This window comes from Ambystoma mexicanum, chromosome 1q (genome assembly GCF_040938575.1).
Source record: "Ambystoma mexicanum isolate Mex_15411 chromosome 1q, UKY_AmexF1_1, whole genome shotgun sequence".
In the NCBI taxonomy this organism is placed as follows: domain Eukaryota; kingdom Metazoa; phylum Chordata; class Amphibia; order Caudata; family Ambystomatidae; genus Ambystoma; species Ambystoma mexicanum.
In genome coordinates, this window is record NC_090922.1 from 164036119 (window position 1) to 164062890 (window position 26772).

The window sequence follows — 26772 nt, forward strand, 5'->3', positions numbered from 1 at the left end:
CCGCTCTGCGGTGCGAGCCAGCTTGAGTCACGCCCACAGTTCGATGGAAACAAAGGAAACACTCCAAAGCAAAACAACGGTCTGCCTCACGTCTCGTCCACAGACTCTGCTAGACTCCGCGACCGCTCTGCGGTGCGAGTCAGCTTTTGATAGTCACGCCCACAGTTTAGTGGAAACAAAAGAAACACTCCAAAGCAAAATAACCGTCCGCCTCACGTCTCCTCCACAGACTCTGCTAGACTCCGCCTGTGCTAGTATCTTACTAGGCGTAGGTAAGGGAGAGATCAGCCGACTACAAGTGGTTCAGAATAACGCAGTCAGGGTAGCAGCCGGCCTGCGAAAAACTGACCATGTATCGGCTACTAGGAGATCACTACATTGGCTTCCATTAGCAAAGAGGGTGATGTTTCGTACCCTGTGCATTGTGCACTCTTGTATTCATGGCAAAGGTCCTACTTACCTGACAGCTTATATTAATTGGGTTCCTAACAGATGCAGTCTAAGGTCGAACAACACCAGCCTACTGCAATCACTGAAGGCAAAGTTGTCCCTGGTGGAAAAGGGAGGAAAAGGGATGTGTCCCATTCTCGAACCCACGCCTTTGGAACACCCTGCCGCCTGATCTGAGACTCTGTCCTTATCTCAGCAGCTTCAAGCAGACTCTGAAAACTACTCTATTTGAATAAACTCGTGACTTGAACGTCTCTGTTCTCCCAGTGATGCTTGCTTGCTAGGTTTCCTTACTCTATGTTCATTGTTGTTTGTCTCTCACAGCACTCGCATGCCTCTGGGCTTTTCGTTCAGCGCTTTACAAATAAATTAAATAAATAAGCTAATACTTAGGGTATATTAAATGCTTACTGCACCTCCCATTTGATCCTGTTACCGTATATACACACTTACCCAATGGAGTGGTTGGGGGCTTCGGATACAGGTGAAGCCTAACAGATGAGATTGGCGAGTGGGGTGCACGGGGGTTCTTTTCTCTAAACCTGTACCAGGCACAGGCAAAACGGTTGAAGTTGCAATCAGTTCCTAATAGGGGCCCCGCGATTGCTGGGAAAGCATACTGACAGTGGGGTGCAAAAGCTGTCCCCGAATTGGCAAGAGCAAAGTCTGTAATGAGACAGCAGGGTTGGGGAGGGGAGTGGAGGAGAGCATTCTTTTAATAGGTCAAAATGGTGCATTTTTACAGCACGAATGTTAGGGCAGATCTGATAAAAATCCACAGGATTTACGAGCAGTTCTTTTGGGGAACACAAACCTACATTTTGAATGATCCCCGATCAAAAAGACATAATGGTGTTGGGTCGTTTTTATTGCAGTCAGAATTACCCGCAGCTACATTGCCCGTCTAATATCCGGCAGTCTGCGGGCTGGCGCATTGGCCCTTCCCCTGTTACCTCACCCAGACAGCGGCCACTGACGCCAGCTGGGGGCCTGTGATGGGCGTGCCCAGTCATCGCCCCGCCTCAGTGTGCTGTTTGCACTCCGTGCATCTGGTTGCCACGGACTTCCAGGCGCCATGGGAGGCGGCATGAGCCAGGTAAGCTCGCCACACCTGCGCCCATAAATAGGACACAAACCCGGGGTGCACGCGCGCCGTCAGCGCCGCTATCGAGTTTCTGAAAACTAAATTGCCACGGGCCGGCTTGCCCAAGGAGTGAGAATCCTTGACAGGGACGCGGACACCCTGTTTGTTGGGTGCTCCTATGAAGCTAGTATGACAGCTCCGTGGGATAAAGCACTGCAGCAGCGTGTTCCTGCGCCATCAAGCCATTTACAGGTTTACTTTCAATCCGAGAACTACAGCTCAGCGAGTTAATGCCCCTGCGGAAAGCCTGACATCTCCTGTGAGTTACTCCGCCTGTTTAGAACGCTGTGTGTGTAGCCTGCAGGTCCGTGATCAAATTCCAAGTGGATGGCAAAGCTGGTTAGTTGGTTAACACAGCATCCACAGAGATCCTGTTCAACCGGCAGACGGTCGCCCAATCGGGCAGGGATGACTCATTCTTTCATCCTTATGAGGTCGATAACTCATGCATGAGGATAGTAAGTAGCACCAGCTATTTGCAAGAACGGGACGTTTCAAGAATGCGAAAAGGCTGCGTTCATAAAACAAGCTACTTCTACTTTACACGTGTGTTGCTCCCAAATACGATACCTCTGCGAGTAGACGTGGTCTTATTTTGATAACACACCACTCTGAAGTGCGCACTGCACAGTTTCTCTGCCTCCCCGAGGGTCTCCCGGGCTCCCACAGCTACCCTCCACTGGCCACACAATACAGACGGGTCCTACTAATTTCTCATTTTCCATGCACTCATTTCACTCTTTATAGAGTCGAGACTGACAAGCGCGAGCCTCTAACGGCCAGTCCTTCACAGCAGTAGAAGTCAAATACGTTTCCATTTGTACTCGGAAAACTTCCAATTGTCTATCTTTCGTCGGCTGCTGTCATATAAAGACACACGGGCAGTCTCGCTGGCAAGGCCCTTGAATAACACGGGTGCACATGAGTTGGCAACTCTAAAATTAGGGCCTGCCGCTGACAGACAGGCATGCAGGCGCCTAGAATGCCCTGCACACTGCGCCACACTCTATTAGTTCGCGCGAGCCCTGCCAGTGCCAGCCTTCGCTATTCCTTTGTTTGGTGCCCGCCTCACATAGGACGCCAGAGGCGTTGGGGAGGGGGGTAAGGGGGCTATAGCCCCTGGTCTTTTGGTTGTAGCCCCAGGTAGAATCTCAGGAGCTACAACCAAAAGGCTAGCTAGCCCCCAGTCCCGACAGTTCCAACATTAGCGCAGCCCCGGGTCTTTTCCAGACCTAACAAACACCCCTGTGGGACGCTATGAGCGCAGACACGTGCTTGCTGTCTCCTCTTGATGTGATGTCACGCCAGTGGAATATATACCTCCTGCTCGTCTGGCGTGACCTCACATGGGGGGAGGGGAAGGGGGCAAGCCATTGTGTCTGTCTCCTCGTGCCTGCGTTGGTGTGTTGAGGGAAGGAGGGGATAGCGGCCGGACCCCCAGGTCTTTTCTTTTTCCCAGCCTGCAAGTGTCTCACGCTTCCCTTATCCACCAACTTTACTGCAAGTCCATGGGGGCAGGGTCGCGGGCAGGGAAAGAGGGTGGTGAGGGCACCATACACATTCGTAGATGTTCACTTATCAAATGTTGGGTTAATTTCATTGCAGGATTCAGAGTCCGTGCCATTTTAAGCATTTATGGGGCCCGGACACATTCCACCGAAATGAAGGGATCCAGAATATCTGGTCGTGCCCCCTTCGTTGCAACCACTCCCCATAGCTACATGTGCTGCCCCAAAGCGAGCATGGGTACTCCCTTTCAGTCTCCTTACTCGGTTCATTCTTGCCATCAGAATAATAAACAATTTAGTATTTAAAGGGCAACATTTTCAGTCCCTGACAAGGGCATGTTTTCTAAAATAGGTACAGGACACTTTTTTTTTGTTTATCGATAGAGCTGAGGAAGATTTTGGGGCTGTCGTGTAAATGCAGGCCACCGATCGTATGAAAAAGGTACACATAACCCAGAATATATATTGGATTCGGATTAGCACCCTCCCAGAATGCAACATGCTCTAGCACGAACACAGCTTGGAAGCTATGCGAAAGGCACACATGCCATCGCATAAATAGTGGGTGCAGATTAGGAGCTACCAGGAAGGTGTCTGTGGTATCCTAGTACGATTGCTGTGACTGCCGGAGTGTATGCAGGGGCCTCATAGAATGGTGAGGTGGCGCTTGGAGTGTGGGAGGCCTGGGGGTTCCACGGAGTGTTGGTTGGGAGTTGGAGTATGGCAGGGAACCAGGACAGATGCTTGTTACCTTCACTCCTACCTTTCATGAACTAGAGCTATGTAACTAAGCAAGAATAAAGCATCTTCTGTTTGATACTTACCTGAGTCAGCCTGGTTCCTGCTCCATGTCATCCCTGGCTGATATACATCATTTGCACACATAATTATTTTGTAATCCTGTACGGCATGTTTTTAATATGTGAAGATAACTTAGATGAAGATGCGCTGGGTTTTAAATGAAATGCAATAGAAATTTCATTTATGGTGTACCTAATGAGGTTTTAATGGGATAACAAAGCTGAAGTTATGTTATTTTATGTTATTTTGCATTTATATAGCGCTTTATATACCATTGGTATGGTCTGAAGGCGCTCGTAGGTTGAACGCCCTTGGTAACCGAAGTTCGGGTCAGTAGAGAGAGTAGAGAGTTCAAAGGTGCGTGTGCACACCAGGTATGTGTGCAGCTGGTGCGGAATTCATGTGGTAGCTGCTTCTTAGCGGTCGGTGTGGTGGTTGAGAGATCAGGATTATGTGTTCGCTCTGGCAGGATTTATCCAGACCGAGTGTGGCTGCGTTAGGCCTGAGAACGCCTGGCTGGGGGGGGAGGAGTAGCCAGCAGTGTTTACTTAGAGTGATGGGGAGTGAGTGGTAGATGTTGATATGAGAACAGTTATACCGAATGGTGTCATAGTATCTCTGTGTTCTAGTTGAGTGGTGGTGTGAAGAAGAGAGTAAGCATGGGGTGTGGTATGATAAATGCCCTTTCAAATGTTCCCTGCATTCCTTAGCATATTATGTACGTCACGCAATTCTATGGAATCAGGTCCGTTCTATGCAATTTTTATTCACTTCAGGCGTTCAGGATTGCCCTACACAGTCCTGTCTGCTCGACACACTCACGCACTCAGAGAGACTATTGGGTATAACTTCTGAATGCAGTTGGGTACGCTTCTAAATGCAATTGGGCACACTTCTAAATCCAACTTTTCTCAGAGAGGCTATTGGGCACAACTTCTAAATGCGATTGGGTACACTTCTAAATGCAATTGGGCATACTTCTAAATGCAATTGGGCACAACTTCTAAAAGCAGCTTTCCTCAGAGAGGCTATTGGTCACAACTTCAAAATGCAGTGTTGTATATTATGTTGATGAAGCATCCACAAGATTTGACTGTTGTTGTTTTTTTTTTTTTTGGAACGTGCTCCAGCATGGTGACTGATCACCACCATGGCTGGTAGTGCGGCGTACCTTTATTTTAGGGAATGTAGATTTTTATAATGCACATTTGAATGACGTGAGTTTGTATTGTGTGGACAGTGAGTTTGGAGTTTGCGTTTGTGAGTACGATTAGAGCAATGGGTAGCAGTTGTCAGTGTATGAGATGTTTATGTGTGCACATGAAGTAGCATTTGTGTAGCAATTGTGTACGTGTGAGTGGTAGCATGTTGTTGTAGTGGAGTTGTACATGTGTTTGGAGTTGCATGTAATTTTCGTGGGGTGGCTTTCACATGCCGTCCGGGTGTGTTTTGCCTAAATATTTGGAAAACCTTCGTAGTAACCTCGAAATTTGTGGAGGTTGGACACTTGTTTTAGGAGTGTTTCAGTTGAGGTTAACCCTTTTGGTAGGGTAGTTGTGTAGACACCAGGGCATGGGGCCTGTTTTTTGTAGTTTGGAGGTCATTTAAATGCAGTTGTGCATGGGAGTTTTGGGCATGGGGCCCCTTTAATAGGTATGTGCGTTGAAGGTGACCACACATGCTGGTGTCTTTTAGGAGTAGTTAGACTCCTAGTAGTTGGTCTGTAGTGCCAGGTGGTGCAGGGTAAGGCAAAGTTTAGTAGTTTAGCACGCCAGTTGATTTCTATTTCTCATGGTTTTTGGAGTGGCACACAGATAGTAGGCCAGTGTTATATTTTTGACTGTGGTTATATTTTATGGTTGTAGTTGTGGTCGTTAGAGGACCAGTTGAACCACACACTGGCAAATTGAATTGTTGATAATTTTTTTTTAACATCAAATTTTCAATACATTTTACTGTGAGTTTTGGGATTTATTTTATTCTTTGTTGTGCTATAAAACATTTTTTTGCATTATCATATCTATGCATACCGCTACACCCCATCGTAGCGGTTGTGGTCAGTTTTTTTCGCATGGTTTTTACCGTGTTTGGTTTTACGCACCACATTCCTTTCTTTCTGTGGTTGCGTTTTCGTGATTCATGTGGTCTTTGTGTAGTTAGTCCTTTTGTTATATTTTTCATCCTTTTCATGTTTTCTTTCGGGAGAGGGGATAAGGCGTTGAGGCATGGTTGTTTTTGGATACATTGGTTGTGTTTGTTGTTGGCATGTTAGGATTTTTGTTTTGGCCATTATGTATGTTTGCGGGACTACACTATTTTGGAAGGTATGTTTGTCTCATTTGGAGATGTGGTTAGTGCTCAGGTGCTCAGGAGCTCTGAACATGAAAAAAAAAACAGATGGCGCAGGCATTTCTCATGCGTTCCAGCCAGCGGCACGGCTGGAATGCAGGGGGCACAAATGGGTGCGCACCACCCACGGCCCCCAGGGACCCTCCAGAAACGCCCCTAAACCACATTTTTTTTTCATCGTCTCCACAATAGTGCAATCCTCCACGGACGGCAAGTCCCAACAGCCTTCACACTGTGTGAGCGCAACGGCGCTCGGAACTCCAGCATTACACTCCTAGTTCACTAGTGGCCATTTTCTTCCACCAGTCAGGCCCCAGCCCATTTCCAGTGCCTGACACTTCACCTGCTCTGTGGATGGGCTACAGGCCTCCCCTGCAGCCTATCTGATGCCATGGCCTTCTCCAACGGCCAACTAGGACATGGTCATCTTCACAGTAGGCACCAGCTTCTTCCTCCAGCAGCCCCTCACCAGCCCAGCATTTCTCAATTTGGTGCTGTCATCAGACTTCTCTTTTTCTTCTGTCATCAGGCTTCTCCTTGATTTCTCCTACTCTGTCTCACCTTCCTTTGGGTCCTTTATTTCCTCGTCGCCAAATCATGTACCTGAGCCAGGGATGACATGGAGCAGGAACCAGGCTGACTCAGGTAAGTATCAAACAGAAGATGCTTTATTCTTGCTTAGTTACATAGCTCTAGTTCATGAAAGGTAGGAGTGAAGGTAACAAGCATCTGTCCTGGTTCCCTGCCATACTCCAACTCCCAACCAACACTCTGTGGAACCCCCAGGCCTCCCACACTCCAGGCTCCACCTCACCATTCTATGAGGCCCCTGCATACACTCCGGCAGTCACAACAATCGTACTAGGATACCACAGTGTCCGTATCCAGACCGACTGCAATTAGAGGAGGGACATGGTTTTGCTATTAAAGAGCAGGCGCAATAGATCAATGCTCACTATCATTATAGATGAGCAACACTATGGCCAGTGAAACCATGAGTGAGGCTTTTTTTTTAAAGTTCATACCCTGAGAATAAAATCACTCTGCAGGGCTGACAACTTTGGAAGGTTTAGGCAATGGCAATTCTGACAGGTCTGGTAATACGAGATTAAATAAGGCCCTAGCTCCAGGGCTCAAATCCTAAAAACAAAGTGGTGGAGGGGTGGGACTCTGACACACGCATACAGAAGTGAGGTCACAGTAACTGAACCAAACCCAAAACGAAACATGCACATTCCATTCAGATTGTCTTTCACGAGTGAGAAGGTGCACCACCAAGTAAAGCATTTGCCAAGAGAACAGATCTTAATATTATATTGCCGGCTAAATGTAAACTGTACGCATGCACCCTTTAGAATGAAGAAACTTTAACAAAAAACATTCTTCATTAAGAGAATGTCAATACACAACATTTCAGGGGTCAGTGCTGGGCTAGTTCTGTGTTCTTGTGGCTAAGTGTTTAATTTCCCAATGTTCCTGGCCGTGGTCAAATTCGTTTTTTGTTGTTGCAATTTCTTACACACACAAGGGGGACTGCATCCACCCTTTCAAGAAATGTGGGTAGACGCCGTCCACCTGCGCGGACCCTCGACTTGATCCCTGGTTGGCTCACACATTGGGTGCAAATCCCAGCTTCTCCTCTTAACTAATCTGAACTGTTTACACTTTACCACTTTCTTTTCCAGTTCTTACCATAAGCAAGGTGTAATTCTTCGTTAATTTTGGACTTTCTTGAACTAAAATAATCCCATTTTATAGAACCGGTTTACAAAGTACACACATGACATAACCCAACATGACCATGTTCAAAAACAAAGTGTCATAGAAGCATATTATGCAAAATGGGACTTATTCTAGCTTCATTGTCTCCATCATCAAGGGAACTATACTGGTACCAGTATACTAATTGATGTGATATTAAAAGATTTCACCTGGGTTTCTCTTCTGTATTTTAAAGCTTTAAAGCATAGGCTTGTGAGTTGTTACTTTTGATGCGCAGAAGAACCTTTGAATTGTACAAAAATGCAAACCCTTTTTTGTCTCAAATAAGCAGACCGAAAATATGCTTGCCAGAGGCCTATGATATTCTGTGTACAGAACCTTTCACTCAAAAGGCCTACATTAAAAAAAAATCATGTAATGGGCTGAACATTGCCACCCACATGTAGAAATCAAACCTTTTCACAGAAGACCACACAGTGTCGTCGGTGATATAATATGATATGTCCAGGGATCACTGTATCGTGAGATGGTAAAGCCAGGATATGAACATGAACACTTAGGTTTTACAGTCTTGAATTTGGGCGCCTAATCACTTTTCCAGCTAAGACTTTATGCTGATCTTTGGACATGGTCTGCCTAGATTTTACTATCTGAAAGAACCGATTTTTAGACCTTCACCATACTGATGCTATCTTAGTTTCTATAGAAACCGCTATCTCATGCAGGCACATTGGTGATAATAGCCCCCATTGTCCTACAAAAAAAGTACATTTACACACAGATTTATCCACTTCAAACATAAGAAAGTCTGAGTCGGCCTTGCTGGAAGTTGTTCTTTGAATCTTTTATATGACTACAAAACGCTACAATTAGTGCTTAACACACTGAGCTATCTTCTGAACCATTGCAACACTCAAATGTATCACTGTGCATAAAAACTTTAGCTACTACGCATGCTCCATATTTATTCCCAGAGAAAGGGGAGAATGCTACAGGTGTTGTGCTGCAGTGAACGCACAAACTATGTATACTACAGTTTGTATTTGTATTTTGTTTATTTGTTTAGCGCACCAGGCCCAATGGCATCTGGGCGCAGTTGTGCTCTAGCACCTTGAAGCGTCTGTGTGCTAGATAGAATTACCAACAAAATATCTCAGACCAAATAACTGGACAGACTCAAGGGAGATGGTAAAATACTGCTTTAATCTCAAAGAAGTAAAGCAGGGCGAAGAAACTCTCATCAAATCGATTCATGCAGGATCACAATGTCTTTTCGATTATTCTTAGTTTTTATAAAGCTAGATGTATCATCTATGACATCCTACGTGGCAAACTGTAAAACATATTGAGGGGTGGGACTGGATTAGGGGAACATGTCAACCAATAGACACTATGAATGTTAATTCCTCATTGGTAGCCCCTTATCTGTAGGACGCACCCTGAGCTACCTCTATACAAGTGGTGTAATATTCTCATCAAAGCAGATAATATGGCAGCAGAATAATACTTTGCAACATTGTATGTAAAAGTGCATGGCAGGCTTTTCTGATTGGTTGGCAACCCAATTCCTACCTTGGACATTCGGCTTGCTAGCAGCACGTACATATAAACAAAACCCTGGTGCTTGGAGATACGTCAGCTCTCCCCTTGTTTTCCAAATGAGTCTACCCTCTCTCATCGGTAGGCCTCATGCCAGTGTCTTCTGTTTGAAGGCTGGCCTTGCCGGTCTGCACTGTCTCGGACATTCAAGGTAGGGTAGGCACACCATTATCTTAGCTTCAGACTTAATGAATAGCCCTGGTTTGCGAGCTCTCCGTCAAGGGTCAAGAGACCATGAAATTGTCCAATTATGCTAGGTGCAGTTGCTCCTCAAAGCCTTTAGAGACTGGCTCACTCTATCCCATATAAATCTCATGCCCTTTCATTGTCCAACACTTGGCATCCTTAAATGTTCATGTTCCTCCCAATCTTAGAGAAATATGTCCTTGCACATGGTCTGCTCGTTAAACTCCCTTTGTGCTTTTCCTCCATCTCTCGAAATAGTGTCCTTGGTTTCAAGCCAATGTACTACTCTATTTTACAAGGGAAAACAGCTTCTTCATCATCTTTCCACTTTAAGATCCTGGGCTCGGATTTTGAGGTAGCTGGGTGGATTGACATAAGCCGTCGTCCTTCTTCTTCTAATGGTCGTCCTAAACGTTGACTATATACCTTTCATAAGCAAGCTTCTTTCTACCTTTGGCATTTAAGTGTATTTACAGTTATTGACCTGTGAGTCACTTCATTGTTCTTTGTGTTCCAGATTACTGCATCCTGGAGTACATGTTTCTGTTAGTGCTTCAGTTACATCGTCATTCCTAAATATCTTCATATCGTTTCAGCATAGGTTTTTACATCTTCTTTATGACATTCCTTTGCTGTCGTCAGACTTCGTTTTAACACACATCCATTCTGTTCATGGCTCCATTGTGACAGCTCGGTGAAGTACATCCTTCCTGGTAACTTTCCTCCACTATGTCACCTTGTGGGTACACTCTGAAGGGTTGCCTGAGTGTATATCGTCTCTCATATACTAAACGTGGTGCAGGAATATTGCAAGGATTCAGGCATGGGTTCCCCATCATGGCTCTTCGTCTGTCATCCTAATATGATGGTGGCAAACGGGCGGAGACTAGGGAGAAGACGGGTGCCTCCTCCTCTACACAGTGAACACAGAAAGCATTGCAGGATGAATTGATCAGAGCAGAATGTACTGGCCTACAGCAGACGATACATCGGTTTAGAAGCTCCACAGCATGCCATAAATGTCCTTTTGTGTGCTTTTCAAGGTTTGTGAACAATTGGAACTTAGGTCTTTAGATCTGGCAGTACTGTGGCCATCTCTCAATGTGGGGGTCCGGAGCTTGTGCCCCTTTTCACCCCCCATAAAGATATTACTGAACACCATAGACAAACCAAGCTTTGCTCTTATTGTCTATCTGATGTCAACCTGAACCCATCAGTGAATATATTCTGTTGCTCGTAGATACTCATCTGCAATTCTCCATGACCTTCGTGTTACATACACAACCAGAGGAAAACAGACCACATCATCATAACGCAGCCTTCGTGCTGTGTCTAAAGTATATTTAATCCTAATGGGTATTTTAAGGCAATGACTCATACACATCACAGCATTCCAGATCGTCTACTCGGGTGCCTGCCACCAGGCTCTGTGCCCAAGCATTTGCATATTTGATGTAACTGATTTATTTTTATTTTGTGGCACACTGCTGTGGGGTCCCCTGCAAAACTGCATGTCATGTTGGTTAAGCCAACAGTTTTGTACATGCAATTTCCAAGCACTGTCATCCCTAACACTCAAACCGTTTCCCAGGTGTTGACACCTTATGGCATTACAGTCATGATTAGGCATGCTCGAACTCACAGGCCTGTCAAACCTTTTTGATAGAAGTTCAAGTGTTTCAGGAACTTTTAAAAGGGTCCACAAATATCCATGCAATCATCAGATTTTAAGGGAGTTTGAGGCAGCTGGAGCAATTAAAGGTGCGTTGAGGTGCTAAATGCAAACTATGAGGCACTTTGCAGGTGCCGGGACACAAGTACGGTAGCTCAGTGGATTCAATTACCTGTTGCAGACATCTGTGTGGCACGAACCAACTAGTTCACAGGCCCAAATGTGGACAGGGAGCAATTTTTCTTTTAATCTTCTGAAGAGGATTAAAGAGGTATTTCATTTTTTTAATGAAATAACGTTTATTTGAGCCAAGAAACAAATCCCTTTAAAAAAAGCAACTTAATAAAAAAATTCTCTTCTCTATTAAGGAAAACATGTTATGAACATCACAATTAGGGAAACGTGGATAACAGCAGCCCTGCCATCCTACAGGTCTCTAGAAAAGTACTACTGGCAGGAGCAGAAACTGCAACTCTATCCCTGGATCTATCACTGCTACTGTAAGATATATTGGTTGATATATGTTCTAAGTGGGCATCACCGATCTAGCAACCCCTATTATACAGTCCCACCCCACAATTCTTGCACAGTGAAAAGGCTGGGCTTTATGGTTAAAACTCATATTTATGTAAACAAAGTCAAAGGTGGTGGTACCCTGCCATTATGCAGGGGAAGTTACTACAAGACATCAGAGATTCTTTATATGGGCTTATTTACCCCGTTAAACTTGGCCTCCCTGTGACTGTCTCGCCTCATATAATACACACATTCAGTCAGGTAATAGAACTGTCAATACTATTTCTAAACATTGTAATCCTGAATAATACTAGGTCACCTCTAAGCAGCACTTAATTCTATATCCTTAATGCCCCTTACAAGCTACTATAAAAGCTCTTTTCAGTTCACCTTCACATCAAATCAGCTTAAGTCAATATATAACCAGCCCAATGCATTTTATTTTCTTCAATATCAAAACAAGTAAAAGGTACCAGAGAAAGGATGCATAGAAAAATGACATTTTATATACATATATTTCCATCACTTTGACAACCCACTGTTTGAATGTGAGGTTATGAATTTCTAATCTATTTTCGTGCAATCTAGATGCAGGCTACAGGTTTGGGTCAGAAAACAACGCTATCAATTTAGAATGCACAGGATGTCAGTACTTTCACCTTAGATAGGAAAATGTGTTTTGTGATTTTATAATATAAGAATTAGATGGCCACCCACTTCGCAAACCCTTTGCAATTTCAAGTGAGCATTGTATGGGGATTATTTCCCATGGGAATCACATTAGGATGGCTACCTCTCTTTCCCCTACCCATGCACTTCTTTAGTGAGCAGGGTCGTTAGCAGGCTGTTTCACACTGACTTATGATGCCCGACACCTGTGACGTGTGAAGGAAGGAGGGATAGGGGCTGTTTCCTGTTGTTCCCGGGCTGGCAATTACATCGGGCGAGAAAAGAAGATCTTGTATGTTGTGTAGGGTTGGTATGGTATCACACTGACACAATGGGTACCATTTGAAAAACCTTTATTGAAGTTTCGGGGGTTGGAAAAACTCCTACTTTGCCCTATAACTAAGATAGGAGGAGTCTTGACCATGAAACGATAAACAAGGCAGTCTGAGTAGAGTATGTAAAATCAAAATGGCCTATGCTAACAAAACCTAATGCCTGACCTATCTCTTGTACAAAAAGTGCACAAAGGAGAAATGTATGCAAAGGAACAATCAGTGTTCAAATTAATAAAGGTGGCTGAATCAGCTCTCCTCCACATGTTAGACCCCTAGGAGTAAGGCGGTCCTTGTAGGCAGGATGGCACACTCTGGCTGAGGTATTTAGTACAATAAACAATTCCAAAACGTGGATCGATGCCCGCCTGGCCTTCCACGTTAACGTCTCCCTTTCAGACATTCAAATAATATTTCAACACAAAGTTCACGTAGTTCCCCCTCTGTCGGGCTCAGACCTCTTCAAACACAAAGTTCAACAAAACCTAAAAAGAGTCTCCCTTCCCCAGGCTTATTTCACTTCGGGTCTCCATAAGCCATGCTCAGACCATTTTCGGGTGTCAAAGACTTTCGAATGTGCTGGTCCACTTCTACTAAAAGTTCAAGATTCAACTTCCACTCTCCCCTTCTATAGAAGGTAACTCTACTTACTTCGCTTTTGCACTTCATTCACTTTATCATCACAAACAATGCACCTTTCACAGAGACTTTCGAGTGGGCTTCTTCCTTTCACTGTACCACTCCGTTACTCAGCATCGCTGATGCCACAGCTGTCTTTACTTCAAAGTTCATTCACAGGTCTGCCTTTCCTCATGTCTCATGCACATGCCTGCAGCCCACACTTGTGAGACAATGTTGCTGCTTCAAACTTTCTTTAACACACACCGGTCTCTTAGGTTGTTTGCCAATTTACCGGCTGTGTGTGTTTCTTTCTTGGTTTTACGATTTCCAATTCATGAGTCAAGGTTAGTACCACAGGCTTGGCCTCACCTCCCCAACTCTAGCGTTCACCTGGGAGGGTCGCTGGCATCCTTGAAACACAATGCAGTCTTAACTTACGGGATCTGGCCTTCTCCACATGCCTTGTGTGGCCTGTCGGAGGCAAGGACCTCCAGTAGGGAATTTTTGGGGGTTCGACCCACTGCTCTTGTCCCTTGGTCTGTTGCTTTGCTCCAGCAGGTTTGCCTTCGCCCCAGAAGTCCTGCTTGTACTCATGTTCCACCTTTCTCAGAGCGTGTCGTTAGATTCTGCCTTTTATCTGTGTGAGGAGCGCTAATTGGTATCAGCTTTATGCACTTGAAGTCAAGTGCCTGACTTTGACCCAATTAACGGGACATGTCCAGTACGATGTATTAGAGTTAGTCTTGTTACTCTTAATCACCCTCTTCTTCAGCCAAGTGTTTGTGTAAAAAGGGGGGGAGTTGGGACCTAGAAGAACCTACAAAATAGTTTGGGGTGAATGTACATAAAAGGGGGGAAAACCACATCTCACCATCGGCTGCCTCACCCCCACTCCCTGAAGACCCCTCATCCAGGTGATCCTCCCGCACTGGCCCACCCCCAGGAACTGAATCCAAAAGCAATGGCTGTGTCCTGGCCACCTGGATGACAAGTCCCCAAGGACTAGCGGGTGAGACACCCTTTCGTTTCTCACAGTTGCCATAGCCAGTTGGACACACAGCATTTTATTCAAGTGTCTTGTTTGTTTAGGTCGGATTTTATTTTGTTTTTATTTTTTGAACATTTCATTTTTTGTCTGTAACTGGATTGTAACAGTGTTTTATTATCTATTTCTCATCACCATGGCTAAAAGAAAGGGTAGAGATGACAATTCAGCTAATAAACAGGCAAAAACGCCCCAAAAAATGATGGGGAAAACAAATGCAAATTCTTAATAACTTTTGGATTTATATTTAAAGGACATGGCAGGCAAAATTGAAAAACGTATATTGTTCAAAGAGAGGGCTATAGAGGCTGCCGCCCAGGTGATGTTATGTTAATAATTTGAAAGCTCACTATCGCAGGAAGGCATCATGGCGCTAGGAAAACAATACATACCTGTCCACTGTAACCTAAAAGAGAAGGGTTATTAACGCCTGCCTAATCTCACGATGGTCAGAGACATGCTTCAGGGCTGGCAGCAGTGCATTCCACAAAAGTTCTGCTGCCACAGAAAATGCCCGACCCCCAACCCAGGACCACCTGAAGGTAGGAACCACAAGAAGGCCAGCAGATCGAGATTGAAGATTGAAGCACGGCTCGATCGACTAAGCACAATGATTTAACATTATTGGGGGTTAAGAGGGTTGGAGGGGCTGGAGGGGTCGGATCTTGAGTGTGTTAGGCTCATTGTCTTGGGGGGGTTAGCGATCTTGTAGCACAGAACATTCAGAGGCCCTAATGTCAGATAGCATTACATGTAGGAGGGCTATGTCAGACCCTGGGGTTGTTCCGCAGGAATATCAGGAGGTTCTCTCAGCTGTGGATCATCAGGCAAAGCCTCCAGGTCCAGTTGTCCAGGATTCCTCCTCCCAAGACAGTGTTGAGACATTGGAGAATGTTGTAAAACTCTTGTAAGCCGTTTTGGATTAGAAGTTGGGGCCCATTCTTGATGCTCTCTCTCGGCAGGGTTCTTCTCTACTAGAAGGGCTGACAAAGTGGGGAGAGGTAGTGTTGGAAAAAAAGCTAAGCACTGTTCTGAATTTTCTACAATCTTTCAAACAAGGGATTATGAACACCCTGGCGATAATGGATGACTCCATTAAAGCGCTTAGGAAAGGCCTTTTGGAGTTAGCCTCTAAAGATTTGAGGAAAGAAAATGCACCAATGTGTGACCACAGGGAGATTCAAATTAACCCTGTTAGTGATGTTAAGGGGATGGTATTTGTCAGTCGGATTGTGTGGAGGCTGACATTTGTTACCAGAGGAAAGCAAATACCCTCGTATTGGAAGGGCATTAGAATCAGGATGGCCAATTCCCTTTAGCCAGAAGGGCAGGGGTTTAAACCTGCCACCCACTGAAGCTGCCCGTGTTGGGGTAGTTATAGATGAGCCTATGTGATGCAAAGGGAGAGTGGAATCCACTGTTTCCGTGTATAATAGAACCTGCCATTGAACGAATACAAATTTGCTAGGACCTTATATCAACCCTCAAGATATCCTGATGACTAGAAGGGTTAGGTGGGTTGTTGGTCAGACAGAAAAGTGAGTAGTAGGTGATTGCAGTGTAGTCACATTTGCCAATTATTTGTTCTAGAACTATTTGATCAACTCTAATTTGTCTTGAGGCCTTAAACTGAATTGTCAATTACTTTATAGTAAACTATTTCCGTTGGCCTTTTATTATTCCATAGCCCTGAGTCCAGTGCATAATAGTTCGGATCTGACTAACCTAAATAACTGCCCCATTTTGAATCCAAGGGGCGGGTCGACTGCCCAGGGGCTTGGCCCAAATCAAGTTTGCAATGTGATGGTTTCTGTCTTTAATCGCTATGAAATATTATCCACCATCAAGGAGATTTACTGACCTGGATGACTGTCCGGTTTCTCTCTTTGACTCTCCAGGTTTGGACTCGGTTAACAATGTTTTAGACCGGGTTGTAGAGGGGACCATGATACAAACCCCAGATTCAACTACCTTCATCTCTGGGAAATAGCAGGGACAAAGTCAAAATGTTTAAACCTGCACATCTTGAGGTTCCTAAATAAATATGAGCTGGTCCTTCTCCAGGAGACGAGGGTTAGGAGGTGCCTCTAGTCAATGGTTTTGTGTCTATGCTATTCCAGCAAGCAAGAATAACATAGGAATATGCTTTGGGGGTTTAGCCACGCAGAAAAGGGCCTCTATTGTCTGTAGGGTGGAAGTTTATCCTCAATGACATTGAGGATAAACCCAGCAGCAATCATGGTCCTGTGAAAGATTCTGCATGGTGTCAGACAATTCACAATGAATTCTCCTCTAAAATATTGGGTCACCTACAGACGATTGAAGCCCTGCAGGGCAGTTCGGGCATGCCCACAGTTACCTTCACTCCCCCATCAGATGTCAATTCCTCGCTAACTAATACTTGCACTTAATTTCACCTCTTGCTCTGAGAGTGAAATTTATAAAATCATCCAGGAGATGAAACCCACTTCATGTCTGGGAGATATATGCCTGGCTAACATCATGAAAGGTTCCCTTGAGTCACTGATTCCCCGGATAACGAAATGTATCAACCTTTTCTTCAGTGAAGGTGTGGTCCCAGTATCTTTGAAAGAGGCCAGTATCACCCCTTTGCTTAAAAAAGCAACCTAGATTCAGCCACCCCCAAAAACTATCGACCCATTAAGAATGTACCCTTCTTTTTTTAAATACTCGATAAGGTAGCTTACCTTCAGATCCAGTGTTTTATTGAAAATCACACCATCTTGGCGGTTCATCAGTCAGGCTTCAGAGCTAAGAGTGGCACAGAAACTGTTCTGCTGGATATTAAATCCACTGTCCAGCATAGGCGCTAGGAAAACAATACATACCTGTCCACTGTAACCTAAAAGAGAAGGGTTATTAACGCCTGCCTAATCTCACGATGGTCAGAGACATGCTTCAGGGCTGGCAGCAGTGCATTCCACAAAAGTTCTGCTGCCACAGAAAATGCCCGACCCCCAACCCAGGACCACCTGAAGGTAGGAACCACAAGAAGGCCAGCAGATCGAGATTGAAGATTGAAGCACGGCTCGATCGACTAAGCACAATGATTTAACATTATTGGGGGTTAAGAGGGTTGGAGGGGCTGGAGGGGTCGGATCTTGAGGGTGTTAGGCTCATTGTCTTGGGGGGGGTTAGCGATCTTGTAGCACAGAACATTCAGAGGCCCTAATGTCAGATAGCGTTACATTTAGGAGGGCTATGTCAGACCCTGGGGTTGTTCCGCAGGAATATCAGGAGGTTCTCTCAGCTGTGGATCATCAGTCAAAGCCTCCAGGTCCAGTTGTCCAGGATTCCTCCTCCCAAGACAGTGTTGAGACATTGGAGTATGTTGTAAAACTCTTGTAAGCCGTTTTGGATTAGAAGTTGGGGCCCATTCTTGATGCTCTCTCTCGGCAGGGTTCTTCTCTACTAGAAGGGCTGACAAAGTGGGGAGAGGTAGTGTTGGAAAAAAAGCTAAGCACTGTTCTGAATTTTCTACAATCTTTCAAACAAGGGATTATGAACACCCTGGCGATAATGGATGACTCCATTAAAGCGCTTAGGAAAGGCCTTTTGGAGTTAGCCTCTAAAGATTTGAGGAAAGAAAATGCACCAATGTGTGACCACAGGGAGATTCAAATTAACCCTGTTAGTGATGTTAAGGGGATGGTATTTGTCAGTCGGATTGTGTGGAGGCTGACATTTGTTGCCAGAGGAAAGCAAATACCCTCGTATTGGAAGGGCATTAGAATCAGGATGGCCAATTCCCTTTAGCCAGACGGGCAGGGGCAAGGGTTTAAACCTGCCACCCGCTGAAGCTGCCCGTGTTGGGGTAGTTATAGATGTTCCTATGTCATGCAAAGGGAGAGTGGAATCCACTGTTTCCCTGTATAATAGAACCTGCCATTGAACGAATACAAATTTGATAGGACCTTATATCAACCCTCAAGATATCCTGATGACTAGAAGGGTTAGGTGGGTTGTTGGTCAGACAGAAAAGTCAGTAGTAGGTGATTGCAGTGTAGTCACATTTGCCAATTATTTGTTCTAGAACTATTTGATCAACTCTAATTTGTCTTGAGGCCTTAAACTGAATGGTCAATTACTTTATAGTAAACTATTTCCGTTGGCCTTTTATTATTCCATAGCCCTGAGTCCAGTGCATGATAGTTCGGATCTGACTAACCTAAATAACTGCCCCATTTTGAATCCAAGGGGCGGGTCGACTGCCCAGGGGCTTGGCCCAAATCAAGTTTGCAATGTGATGGTTTCTGTCTTTAATCGCTATGAAATATTATCCACCATCAAGGAGATTCACTGACCTGGATGACTGTCCGGTTTCTCTCTTTGACTCTCCAGGTTTGGACTCGGTTAACAATGTTTTAGACCGGGTTGTAGAGGGGACCATGATACAAACCCCAGATTCAACTACCTTCATCTCTGGGAAATAGCAGGGACAAAGTCAAAATGTTTAAACCTGCACATCTTGAGGTTCCTAAATAAATATGAGCTGGTCCTTCTCCAGGAGACGAGGGTTAGGAGGTGCCTCTAGTCAATGGTTTTGTGTCTATGCTATTCCAGCAAGCAAGAATAACATAGGAATATGCTTTGGGGGTTTAGCCACGCAGAAAAGGGCCTATATTGTCTGTAGGGTGGAAGTTTATCCTCAATGACATTGAGGATAAACCCAGCAGTAATCATGGTCCTGTGAAAGATTCTGCATGGTGTCAGACAATTCACAATGAATTCTCCTCTAAAATATTGGGTCACCTACAGACGATTGAAGCCCTGCAGGGCAGTTCGGGCATGCCCACAGTTACCTTCACTCCCCCATCAGATGTCAATTCCTCGCTAACTAATACTTGCACTTAATTTCACCTCTTGCTCTGAGAGTGAAATTTATAAAATCATCCAGGAGATGAAACCCACTTCATGTCTGGGAGATATTTGCCTGGCTAACATCATGAAAGGTTCCCTTGAGTCACTGATTCCCCGGATAATGAAATGTATCAACCTTTTCTTCAGTGAAGGTGTGGTCCCAGTATCTTTGAAAGAGGCCAGGATCACCCCTTTGCTTAAAAAAGCAACCTAGATTCAGCCACCCCCAAAAACTATCGACCCATTAAGAATGTACCCTTCTTTTTTTAAATACTCGATAAGGTAGCTTACCTTCAGATCCAGTGTTTTATTGAAAATCACACCATCTTGGCGGTTCATCAGTCAGGCTTCAGAGCTAAGCGTGGCACAGAAGCTGTTCTGCTGGATATTAAATCCACTGTCCAGCATAGTCAGTCAAGGTCATTCTGCCCTGCTTATGCTGTTGGACCTTTCCGCAGCCTTCGACTTGGTTGATCATTCATTCACTCTTGGTGTCTAAACTAAGGGGCCAGGCACGCTGCTCAGATTCGGCATCACAATGGATTGCCTCCTTTCTTGGGCCATGCACCTCCAGAGTTGCAGTCCACTCCTGCCGCCCACACTTGTGGTGTTCCCCAGGGCTCATGTATTGCCCCTACACTTTTTAATGTGTATATTAGACCTCTGCTGAGCCTTCTATACCACCTGGGTGTCCATTATACCAACTATGCTGATGACATCCAGGTTGTCTTTAAGCTCACCAGGGACTATGCATAGCACTCCACCGCTATCAAGATAGTGTATGATGCCATACAGTCCTGTATGGCCAAAAACTTCCTGGCTCTGAATAAAGTAAAACAGAGCTTCTGGTTGTGGCATCTGCTGCAAGGCTTAAGAAACTGTGTCCAGTGTACAGTTGTTTTAATATTGCTGGGAACTCTTTCAGTGTAGCCAAAAGCATAAAGACCCTCGGTGTCTTCCTTGACATGGAACTTATCATGAAATCGCATGTCTTGCACACACGGTTCTCCTGCGCATTTACAACTAAGCGCCTACATCCCATTCAGCCTTACATCCAAGCCAGTAACTTTGCTGTGCTAGCTACCGCCCTAGTGAACTCCAAACTATACTACTGCAACAGTTTGCTGGCTGGAACAACGCAAACCAACCTGCACTCCCTCCAGGTCTCACAAAATGGTGCAGTTCGAGCCATTTTTGGTCTTGCAAAACGAAATCATTTGTCGGGTGCCAGAAGCGAACAACATTGGCCCCCCATCAGACCAGGATCCCCCACAAGATCCTGACTCTTGCCTACAAGGGCTGGACAGATATATCCCCACAATATCTAAAAGACCGGACGAAAGCTAACGTACAACTCCTGCGTCCACAAGTTAATCTGAGAATGGCTCAACCTAGGTACAAGCTCGTCAGGTTTGGTGGAACACTCTTTGATGTCCAGGCTTCTCTTGCCTGGAACACATTAACAGTCTCCACTAGAGCAGCAGGCTTGATCGGTCTCTTCAAAAAGCTTGTGAAGCGTCACATCTTTGATCTCACTCCTGGCTAATTAGTTTTGCTAGTGTGTTCTACTTTCTTTGGCATGGAAACTGGCTCTGAAAAATCGTTTTTGAACCTTAAACTTTCTAATCTTGTTCATCCTCGTCTTCGTGTGCTCCCTGAGGCCTACAGACATGTGGCGCGTTATACATATTTTATAATAATAATAATAACATAACTGGATTATTTGCTAATTATTACTATGTTTGTAAGTAATGGCCACCCTTTGGTAGTCCTACACTTTTATGATAGCCTGCATGAAGCAGATCTGAACAGATGGTCTGATTTTAAAGTGTTTAAGAAGGAACAAGTTATATACATGCTGAACCCCAACACGGTTTTTGTGTTGGGGAGGGGGATTTTAACGTGAAGATGGGCAATGGTGTCCCAGAAGCTTTATTCGATGAGCTGGAGGACTCGGTTCTGAATATTTCCCAGCTCCGGATGCAGGATCCTTGGGTATGTGCTAAAGGGCTTCCATTTTCTTCATGACTTATTGAATGGGGAATGCGTACCATTAATGGACGAGTTTCTCCAGATTTTCTGGGTCGCTTAGGATTCATCAAGGATGCTGTACTATATATTTTTCTGCCTCCCTGTTAGACACTGGGATTTGATCCAGGGGTTTGCAGTGATGGGGGAACCCTTGTAGTGACCATCACCTCATCAGTTTAAGTCTCTCTGGCTATTTAGCATGCAAGAGAGGGGGGGTTGTTAAAAGCTACTTGGATTTGGTTGATGTCAACCCCGCCTGCAAAAGAAGAATTAAATGAGCCAGGATTGAAGGGGCTAATTTACATTATAAAGTGTTGGCGGAGAAACAGACGTTGATTCGGGCCACCTTATAGAACAGTTCCAATGTTTTTGATATTGCTTTCAGTTTTGTCGAACTAATGGGGAGCCTTCTCTGATTGTTTTCAGATTAACCTTAAATGCAAAAAGCATATCAGCAAAAGCTGGTTTAATGAAGCATGTATAGAAGCCAAGGGGTTGCTCCTTGATGCACTAAAATCCCCAACTAGGTCCAAAGGGGACATTGTTTAGGCCAGAGCTAATTACCAGGCAGCCATGGAAGCATGGAAATTAGAGCTTAGATCAAGCATGGTGTGATTTGTAAGACGCTGTTTAATCCAATGACTTAAAAAAAGGCATTGAGGTCCCATGTGGATGCCAAGGCTTGGGTTGATAATTTCTCCAATTTATACCAAGGTCCAAGAAATTCATCAGACAGTATAGAGCCTGCCACCCCTCTGATCCTCATGCTGAAGGAGGTTGCTCCTTCAGCATGCAATTACATGCATTGCATTGCAGATAGCAATTGGAAATCAAGCGCATAATCGAGTGCCAGGGCCAGATGCAATACCTGCCGACCTTTACCAAGATCTCATGGATCTTTGGACCCCCTTGCTAACAATATTTTTCAGTGCTATTTTGAAGTCTGGCCAGTTTTCTCTATCATGGAAGCTTGCAATTATTTTCCTGATTTCTTTATTTTTTTTGTTTTTTATTTATTTGTTTTTTAATAGGGGGATTGGGTGATCCCATTATCATATACGCCAACTTCATTGTTGCACACATCTTTTAACATTTTTGAGAGTGTTGCTGGAGTGCCTTGAGGATTGGATTTCTGCCAAATCCATTTTGTCGGATATACAGTTTTTTTTTTTTTATTGATTTTATATTTTAGAAAAACAAACACACAACACAATACAACTGTTAATTATTTAAAACTTCCCCCACCCCCCATCAAGCCAGAGCCGGCTCCCTTGTATCCTCGGTCGGGGCACCGTCAGGAGAAACATTGTCCATAGGAACATCTTCAGAATTCTCAGAGTCGTCCAAGCCCTGTTGTGGGTTGGTCATAGAGGCCACCAATTGTTGCCAGGCCAGCAAGGGCCCTATCTCCTCCTCGCCCCCTCTAGTGACCGCTTCAAACCAGACCACGGATTCAGCCTCCGCCCACCTCATAATGTCCGCCCACCATAGTTCCACTCTCGGCCTGCTAGCCGATTTCCAGTTCATGGCAATCCTGCGTTTGGCCAGAACATATGCCAGGTCCCTCAGCTTGCTCAGGTGCCAAAAGTGTCTGGGCCTGGGGAAGATCCCAAGCATACATGACCAGGCAGATCCCACGTCCAACACCACTCCCCCACTTGCGAGCTTCATCTTGACCTCCTCCCAAAATCTATACACTTCCGGGCAGGCCCAAAACATATGTAGCAACCCAGCTTCCACCTCCCCACACCTGGGGCATTTTTGAGTAATCGAGCCTCCGAACCGTGCGATCCTCTGGGGAGTCAGGTAGGCCCTGTGAGTAATGTAGAACTGGAGTTGTTGGAGCCGTGCATTTCTGGACACCTTTTTATGATATCCCAGGACCCTCTTCCATTGACCCTCCGTCATGAGTTCACCCATCTCCTCTTCCCATTCATGCCTCAGTTGGGGCAACTCTTTCCCAGCCTTCGTTCTGAGGAGTTCGTATATTCGTGATATTTCATGCCCACCCTCTGAGACATCATACATAGTTTCAAGGGTGGCATCAGGATCATCTGCCAGTGCCGTCTCCGGCCATCTCTTTCTTACACGTTTTACTAGCCTAGCATGGGTGATGTACTGGCCTCTGTGCACCCCCGTCTCATCCTGCAACTTTTGAAAGTCCAGCGCCTCCCCCTCTCTCCATATGTCCCCAAGCGTGGCCAGGCCCACCGGTTCCCAATGCCTGCGGACAGAGTGAAACAGTTGGGTGTCGTTTTCACACAGGGCCACCAGCGGGACCTGCCAAGATAGTGGTTCTGACTCCCCCATCAATTTCCATGTTCTGTGCCAGACCTCCCATCCCAACCTCAATAGCCACCCTCTTCCCGTCAGTTTATTCCTTTGTAGCCACACCACCTCTCTCAGGAAATATGGGGCCGCATCATCACGCAGCAACCTAGATTCCGCCGAATCTTCATCAGACAACCACCTAGCCACATACAACAGTTGTCCCGCCAGATAATATAGTTCGAAGTTGGGCAAGCCTATACCCCCCTTCTCGTACGGGTTCTGAAGCTTCCACAGGGCCACCCTATTCCTGGAGTTACCCCACACAAAGCCCCTACACATACTATGAAGTCGTACAAATAAGCTTTTAGGGATCAAATACGGGACGTTCACGAAGAAGTGCAGGAGTCTGGGAAGGACCACCATCTTCAGCAAGGCCGCCCTCCCCATCATGGGCAGGGGCAATCTGGACCAGAATGTCATGCTGTTCTTGACCCCCTCTATGGCTTTCTCTGTGTTATGCTTGTGTACCGCCTCAGTCCGGTGGTAAATATTTACCCCCAGGTACCTAAATGTGTCGGTCCGCCATGGTATTGGCAACACAGGCAGCCTCTCCAACGGGACGTCCCTGTACCCGCCCAAAGGGAACAGGCTAGACTTCCTGGGGTTCACTGATATGCCCGAGAGGACAGCGTAATGATCCAGTACTTCCAGTACGTACTGCAGGTTCTCCTCCGGGTAGCGGAGGTACAACAGCATATCGTCCGCATAGAGAGATGTTAAGTGGCTGCCGCTGGCAGTGTTAATGCCCACCTCACTGTATTGATGCCGCAGGCATATCGCCAGCGGTTCCAGCGCAAGTATATATAACATGGGTGACCAAGGGCATCCCTGCCTGGTCCCCCTGCTAAGCTGCCAGGCATCCGAGACTGTGGCCCCAGTCTTGACCCTAGCCACCGGGCTGCTATATAACAACTGGACCCATCTGATATAACCAGCGCCCACGCCGTATCCCTGCAGGGCCGCTTTCAGCCAAGGCCATCTCACTGAATCGAAGGCCTTGACCGCATCCAGCGACACTACCGCCATCTCGCCCGTGTCATCCTTAGTATGGTCGATAACATGGTGCAGCCTCCTATGGTTATCACTGATATTCCTGCCTGGGACATATCCCGTTTGATCCGGGTGGATCAGCTTGCCGATCACTTTCTTCAACCTGTTGGCCAGCACTGTCGTGAGTATTTTGCTGTCCTGGTTTAGCAAGGACAGAGGTCTATAAGATCCACACTCAACAGCCGGCTTGCCTGGTTTCAGTAATGGGACAATCATGGCCTCACAGAGGGACAACGGGAGTTCTCCCTGTTCGTATGCCTCGTTAAACAAGGTCAGCAGGGGCTGCAGCAGCTCCTGCACGTACACCTTGTAAAACTCACCAGGCAGGCCATCCGCCCCAGGTGCCTTGCACGTGGGGTGGCCCCGGATCACCACCTCCAGCTCATCAGATGTGATAGGGGCGTCTAGTTCCTCCCGCTCCAGGTCGTCTAGGGTGGGCAGACCAATGTCTTCCAGTGTGTTCAGGATGCCCTGGCTCCTGTCCTCCCCAGTGTCCTCATACAAACGTTTGTAGAACCTGAGGAATTCCTCGTTCACCCCATCCTGAGTGTTGCGAAGACCACCGTCCTCACCACGGATCTCATGGATAACCACTCGAGGGGACTCACTCTTGTACAGCCAGGCCAACAGTCTGCCTGGCTTGTCGCCCCCCGCGTGCAGCCTCTCTGTGTATTTCCTATGGTTCAGTCTACATAGTCGGTCCCAAAGAGCGCTGCACGCCACCTGAAGGTCTCTCATCCGAGTCTTGTCTACCTGAGTGGCATTCTCAAGACGAGCCAGGCTCTCCAGTTCCCTTTCGGTGTCCTGAAGCTCCCTCTCGATACCCCCTTGAAGTCCCTTGGATTTAGAGATCGCCACTCCGCGCACCACTACCTTAAAGGCCTCCCACAGAGTTCCCGTAGAACGCACACTACCCGTGTTTATCTCGAAATATTCCCCGATGGCAACCCTCAGGTCCTCTCGGAAACCCTCATCCTGCAGTGCTTCCACCCGGAGTCTCCATGTGGGGACCCGAGGCCTAGGGGGTTGGTGTCGCCACTCTACCACCAGGGGCGAGTGGTCCGACAATACTCGAGCCTTGTATTCCGCCTCCACTATTTCGCCCGCTATCTCGGCAGTTCCAAACACATAATCCAATCTCGTATATGAGTCGTATGGCGCCGCATAATGCGAATACTGCCTCTCCGTGGGGTGGAGTCTCCTCCACACATCCACCAGTCTCAAGTCTCCTAGCAATGTCCCGAGCGCCTTGGCCGCCGGCGACATTTTCCCTTTGGTGTCTGCGGACCGGTCAATTTTGGGATCTAAGACACAATTGAAGTCCCCTCCCCACACCATCGCGCCCCCTACCAAGGGGCCAAGTTTGCCATAGAGGGATCTAAAGTAGGCTGCAGTATCATGATTGGGGGCATACAGGTTGAGGATGTGTACTTCCCTGTTCTCCAGGAGTCCCGTTATCGCCACCATTCTACCCTCCGGGTCCACTATCAAGTCGAGCACCCGGAACGGTACATGCGGCGCCACCCAGGTGATGACCCCTCTAGCATACGCCGAGTACGTGGCACCCACTACCTTGCCCTTCCACTTCCTCGTAACCACCTCCAATTTTTCCCTGGTGAGGTGGGTCTCTTGTAGCAGGGCTATGTCTATCCGCATCCTCTTTAGGTATAGCATGACTTTGTTTCGCTTGAGGTAACTATTGAGGCCTCGGACATTCCAGGTAACTATACGAAGGCTATCCGATGCCATCGGTTTGGTCTGTGTTCAGCCCCGCCCTCCCCACAATACCCCTTTGGTCTAACACTCCGCCGGCTCTTCCGCCCTTGATCCCCATCCCCCCTCCCTGTTTCCCAACTACACACCAC

General features: G+C 46.2%; 1 protein-coding gene across 1 annotated transcript in view; it reads left to right on the plus strand.

The window, feature by feature from the left end:
- The first annotated feature begins 1466 nt into the window (after positions 1-1466).
- The window catches only part of LOC138526111 (dual specificity protein phosphatase 22-A-like), a 316886-nt gene continuing 291580 nt past the window's right edge, over positions 1467-26772 (plus strand). Inside the window, exon 1 of the mRNA XM_069636482.1 lies at positions 1467-1546. Within this exon, the coding sequence (XP_069492583.1) occupies positions 1526-1546 (21 nt within the window). The 5' untranslated portion in view covers positions 1467-1525. The remainder of the gene's footprint in view (positions 1547-26772) is intronic.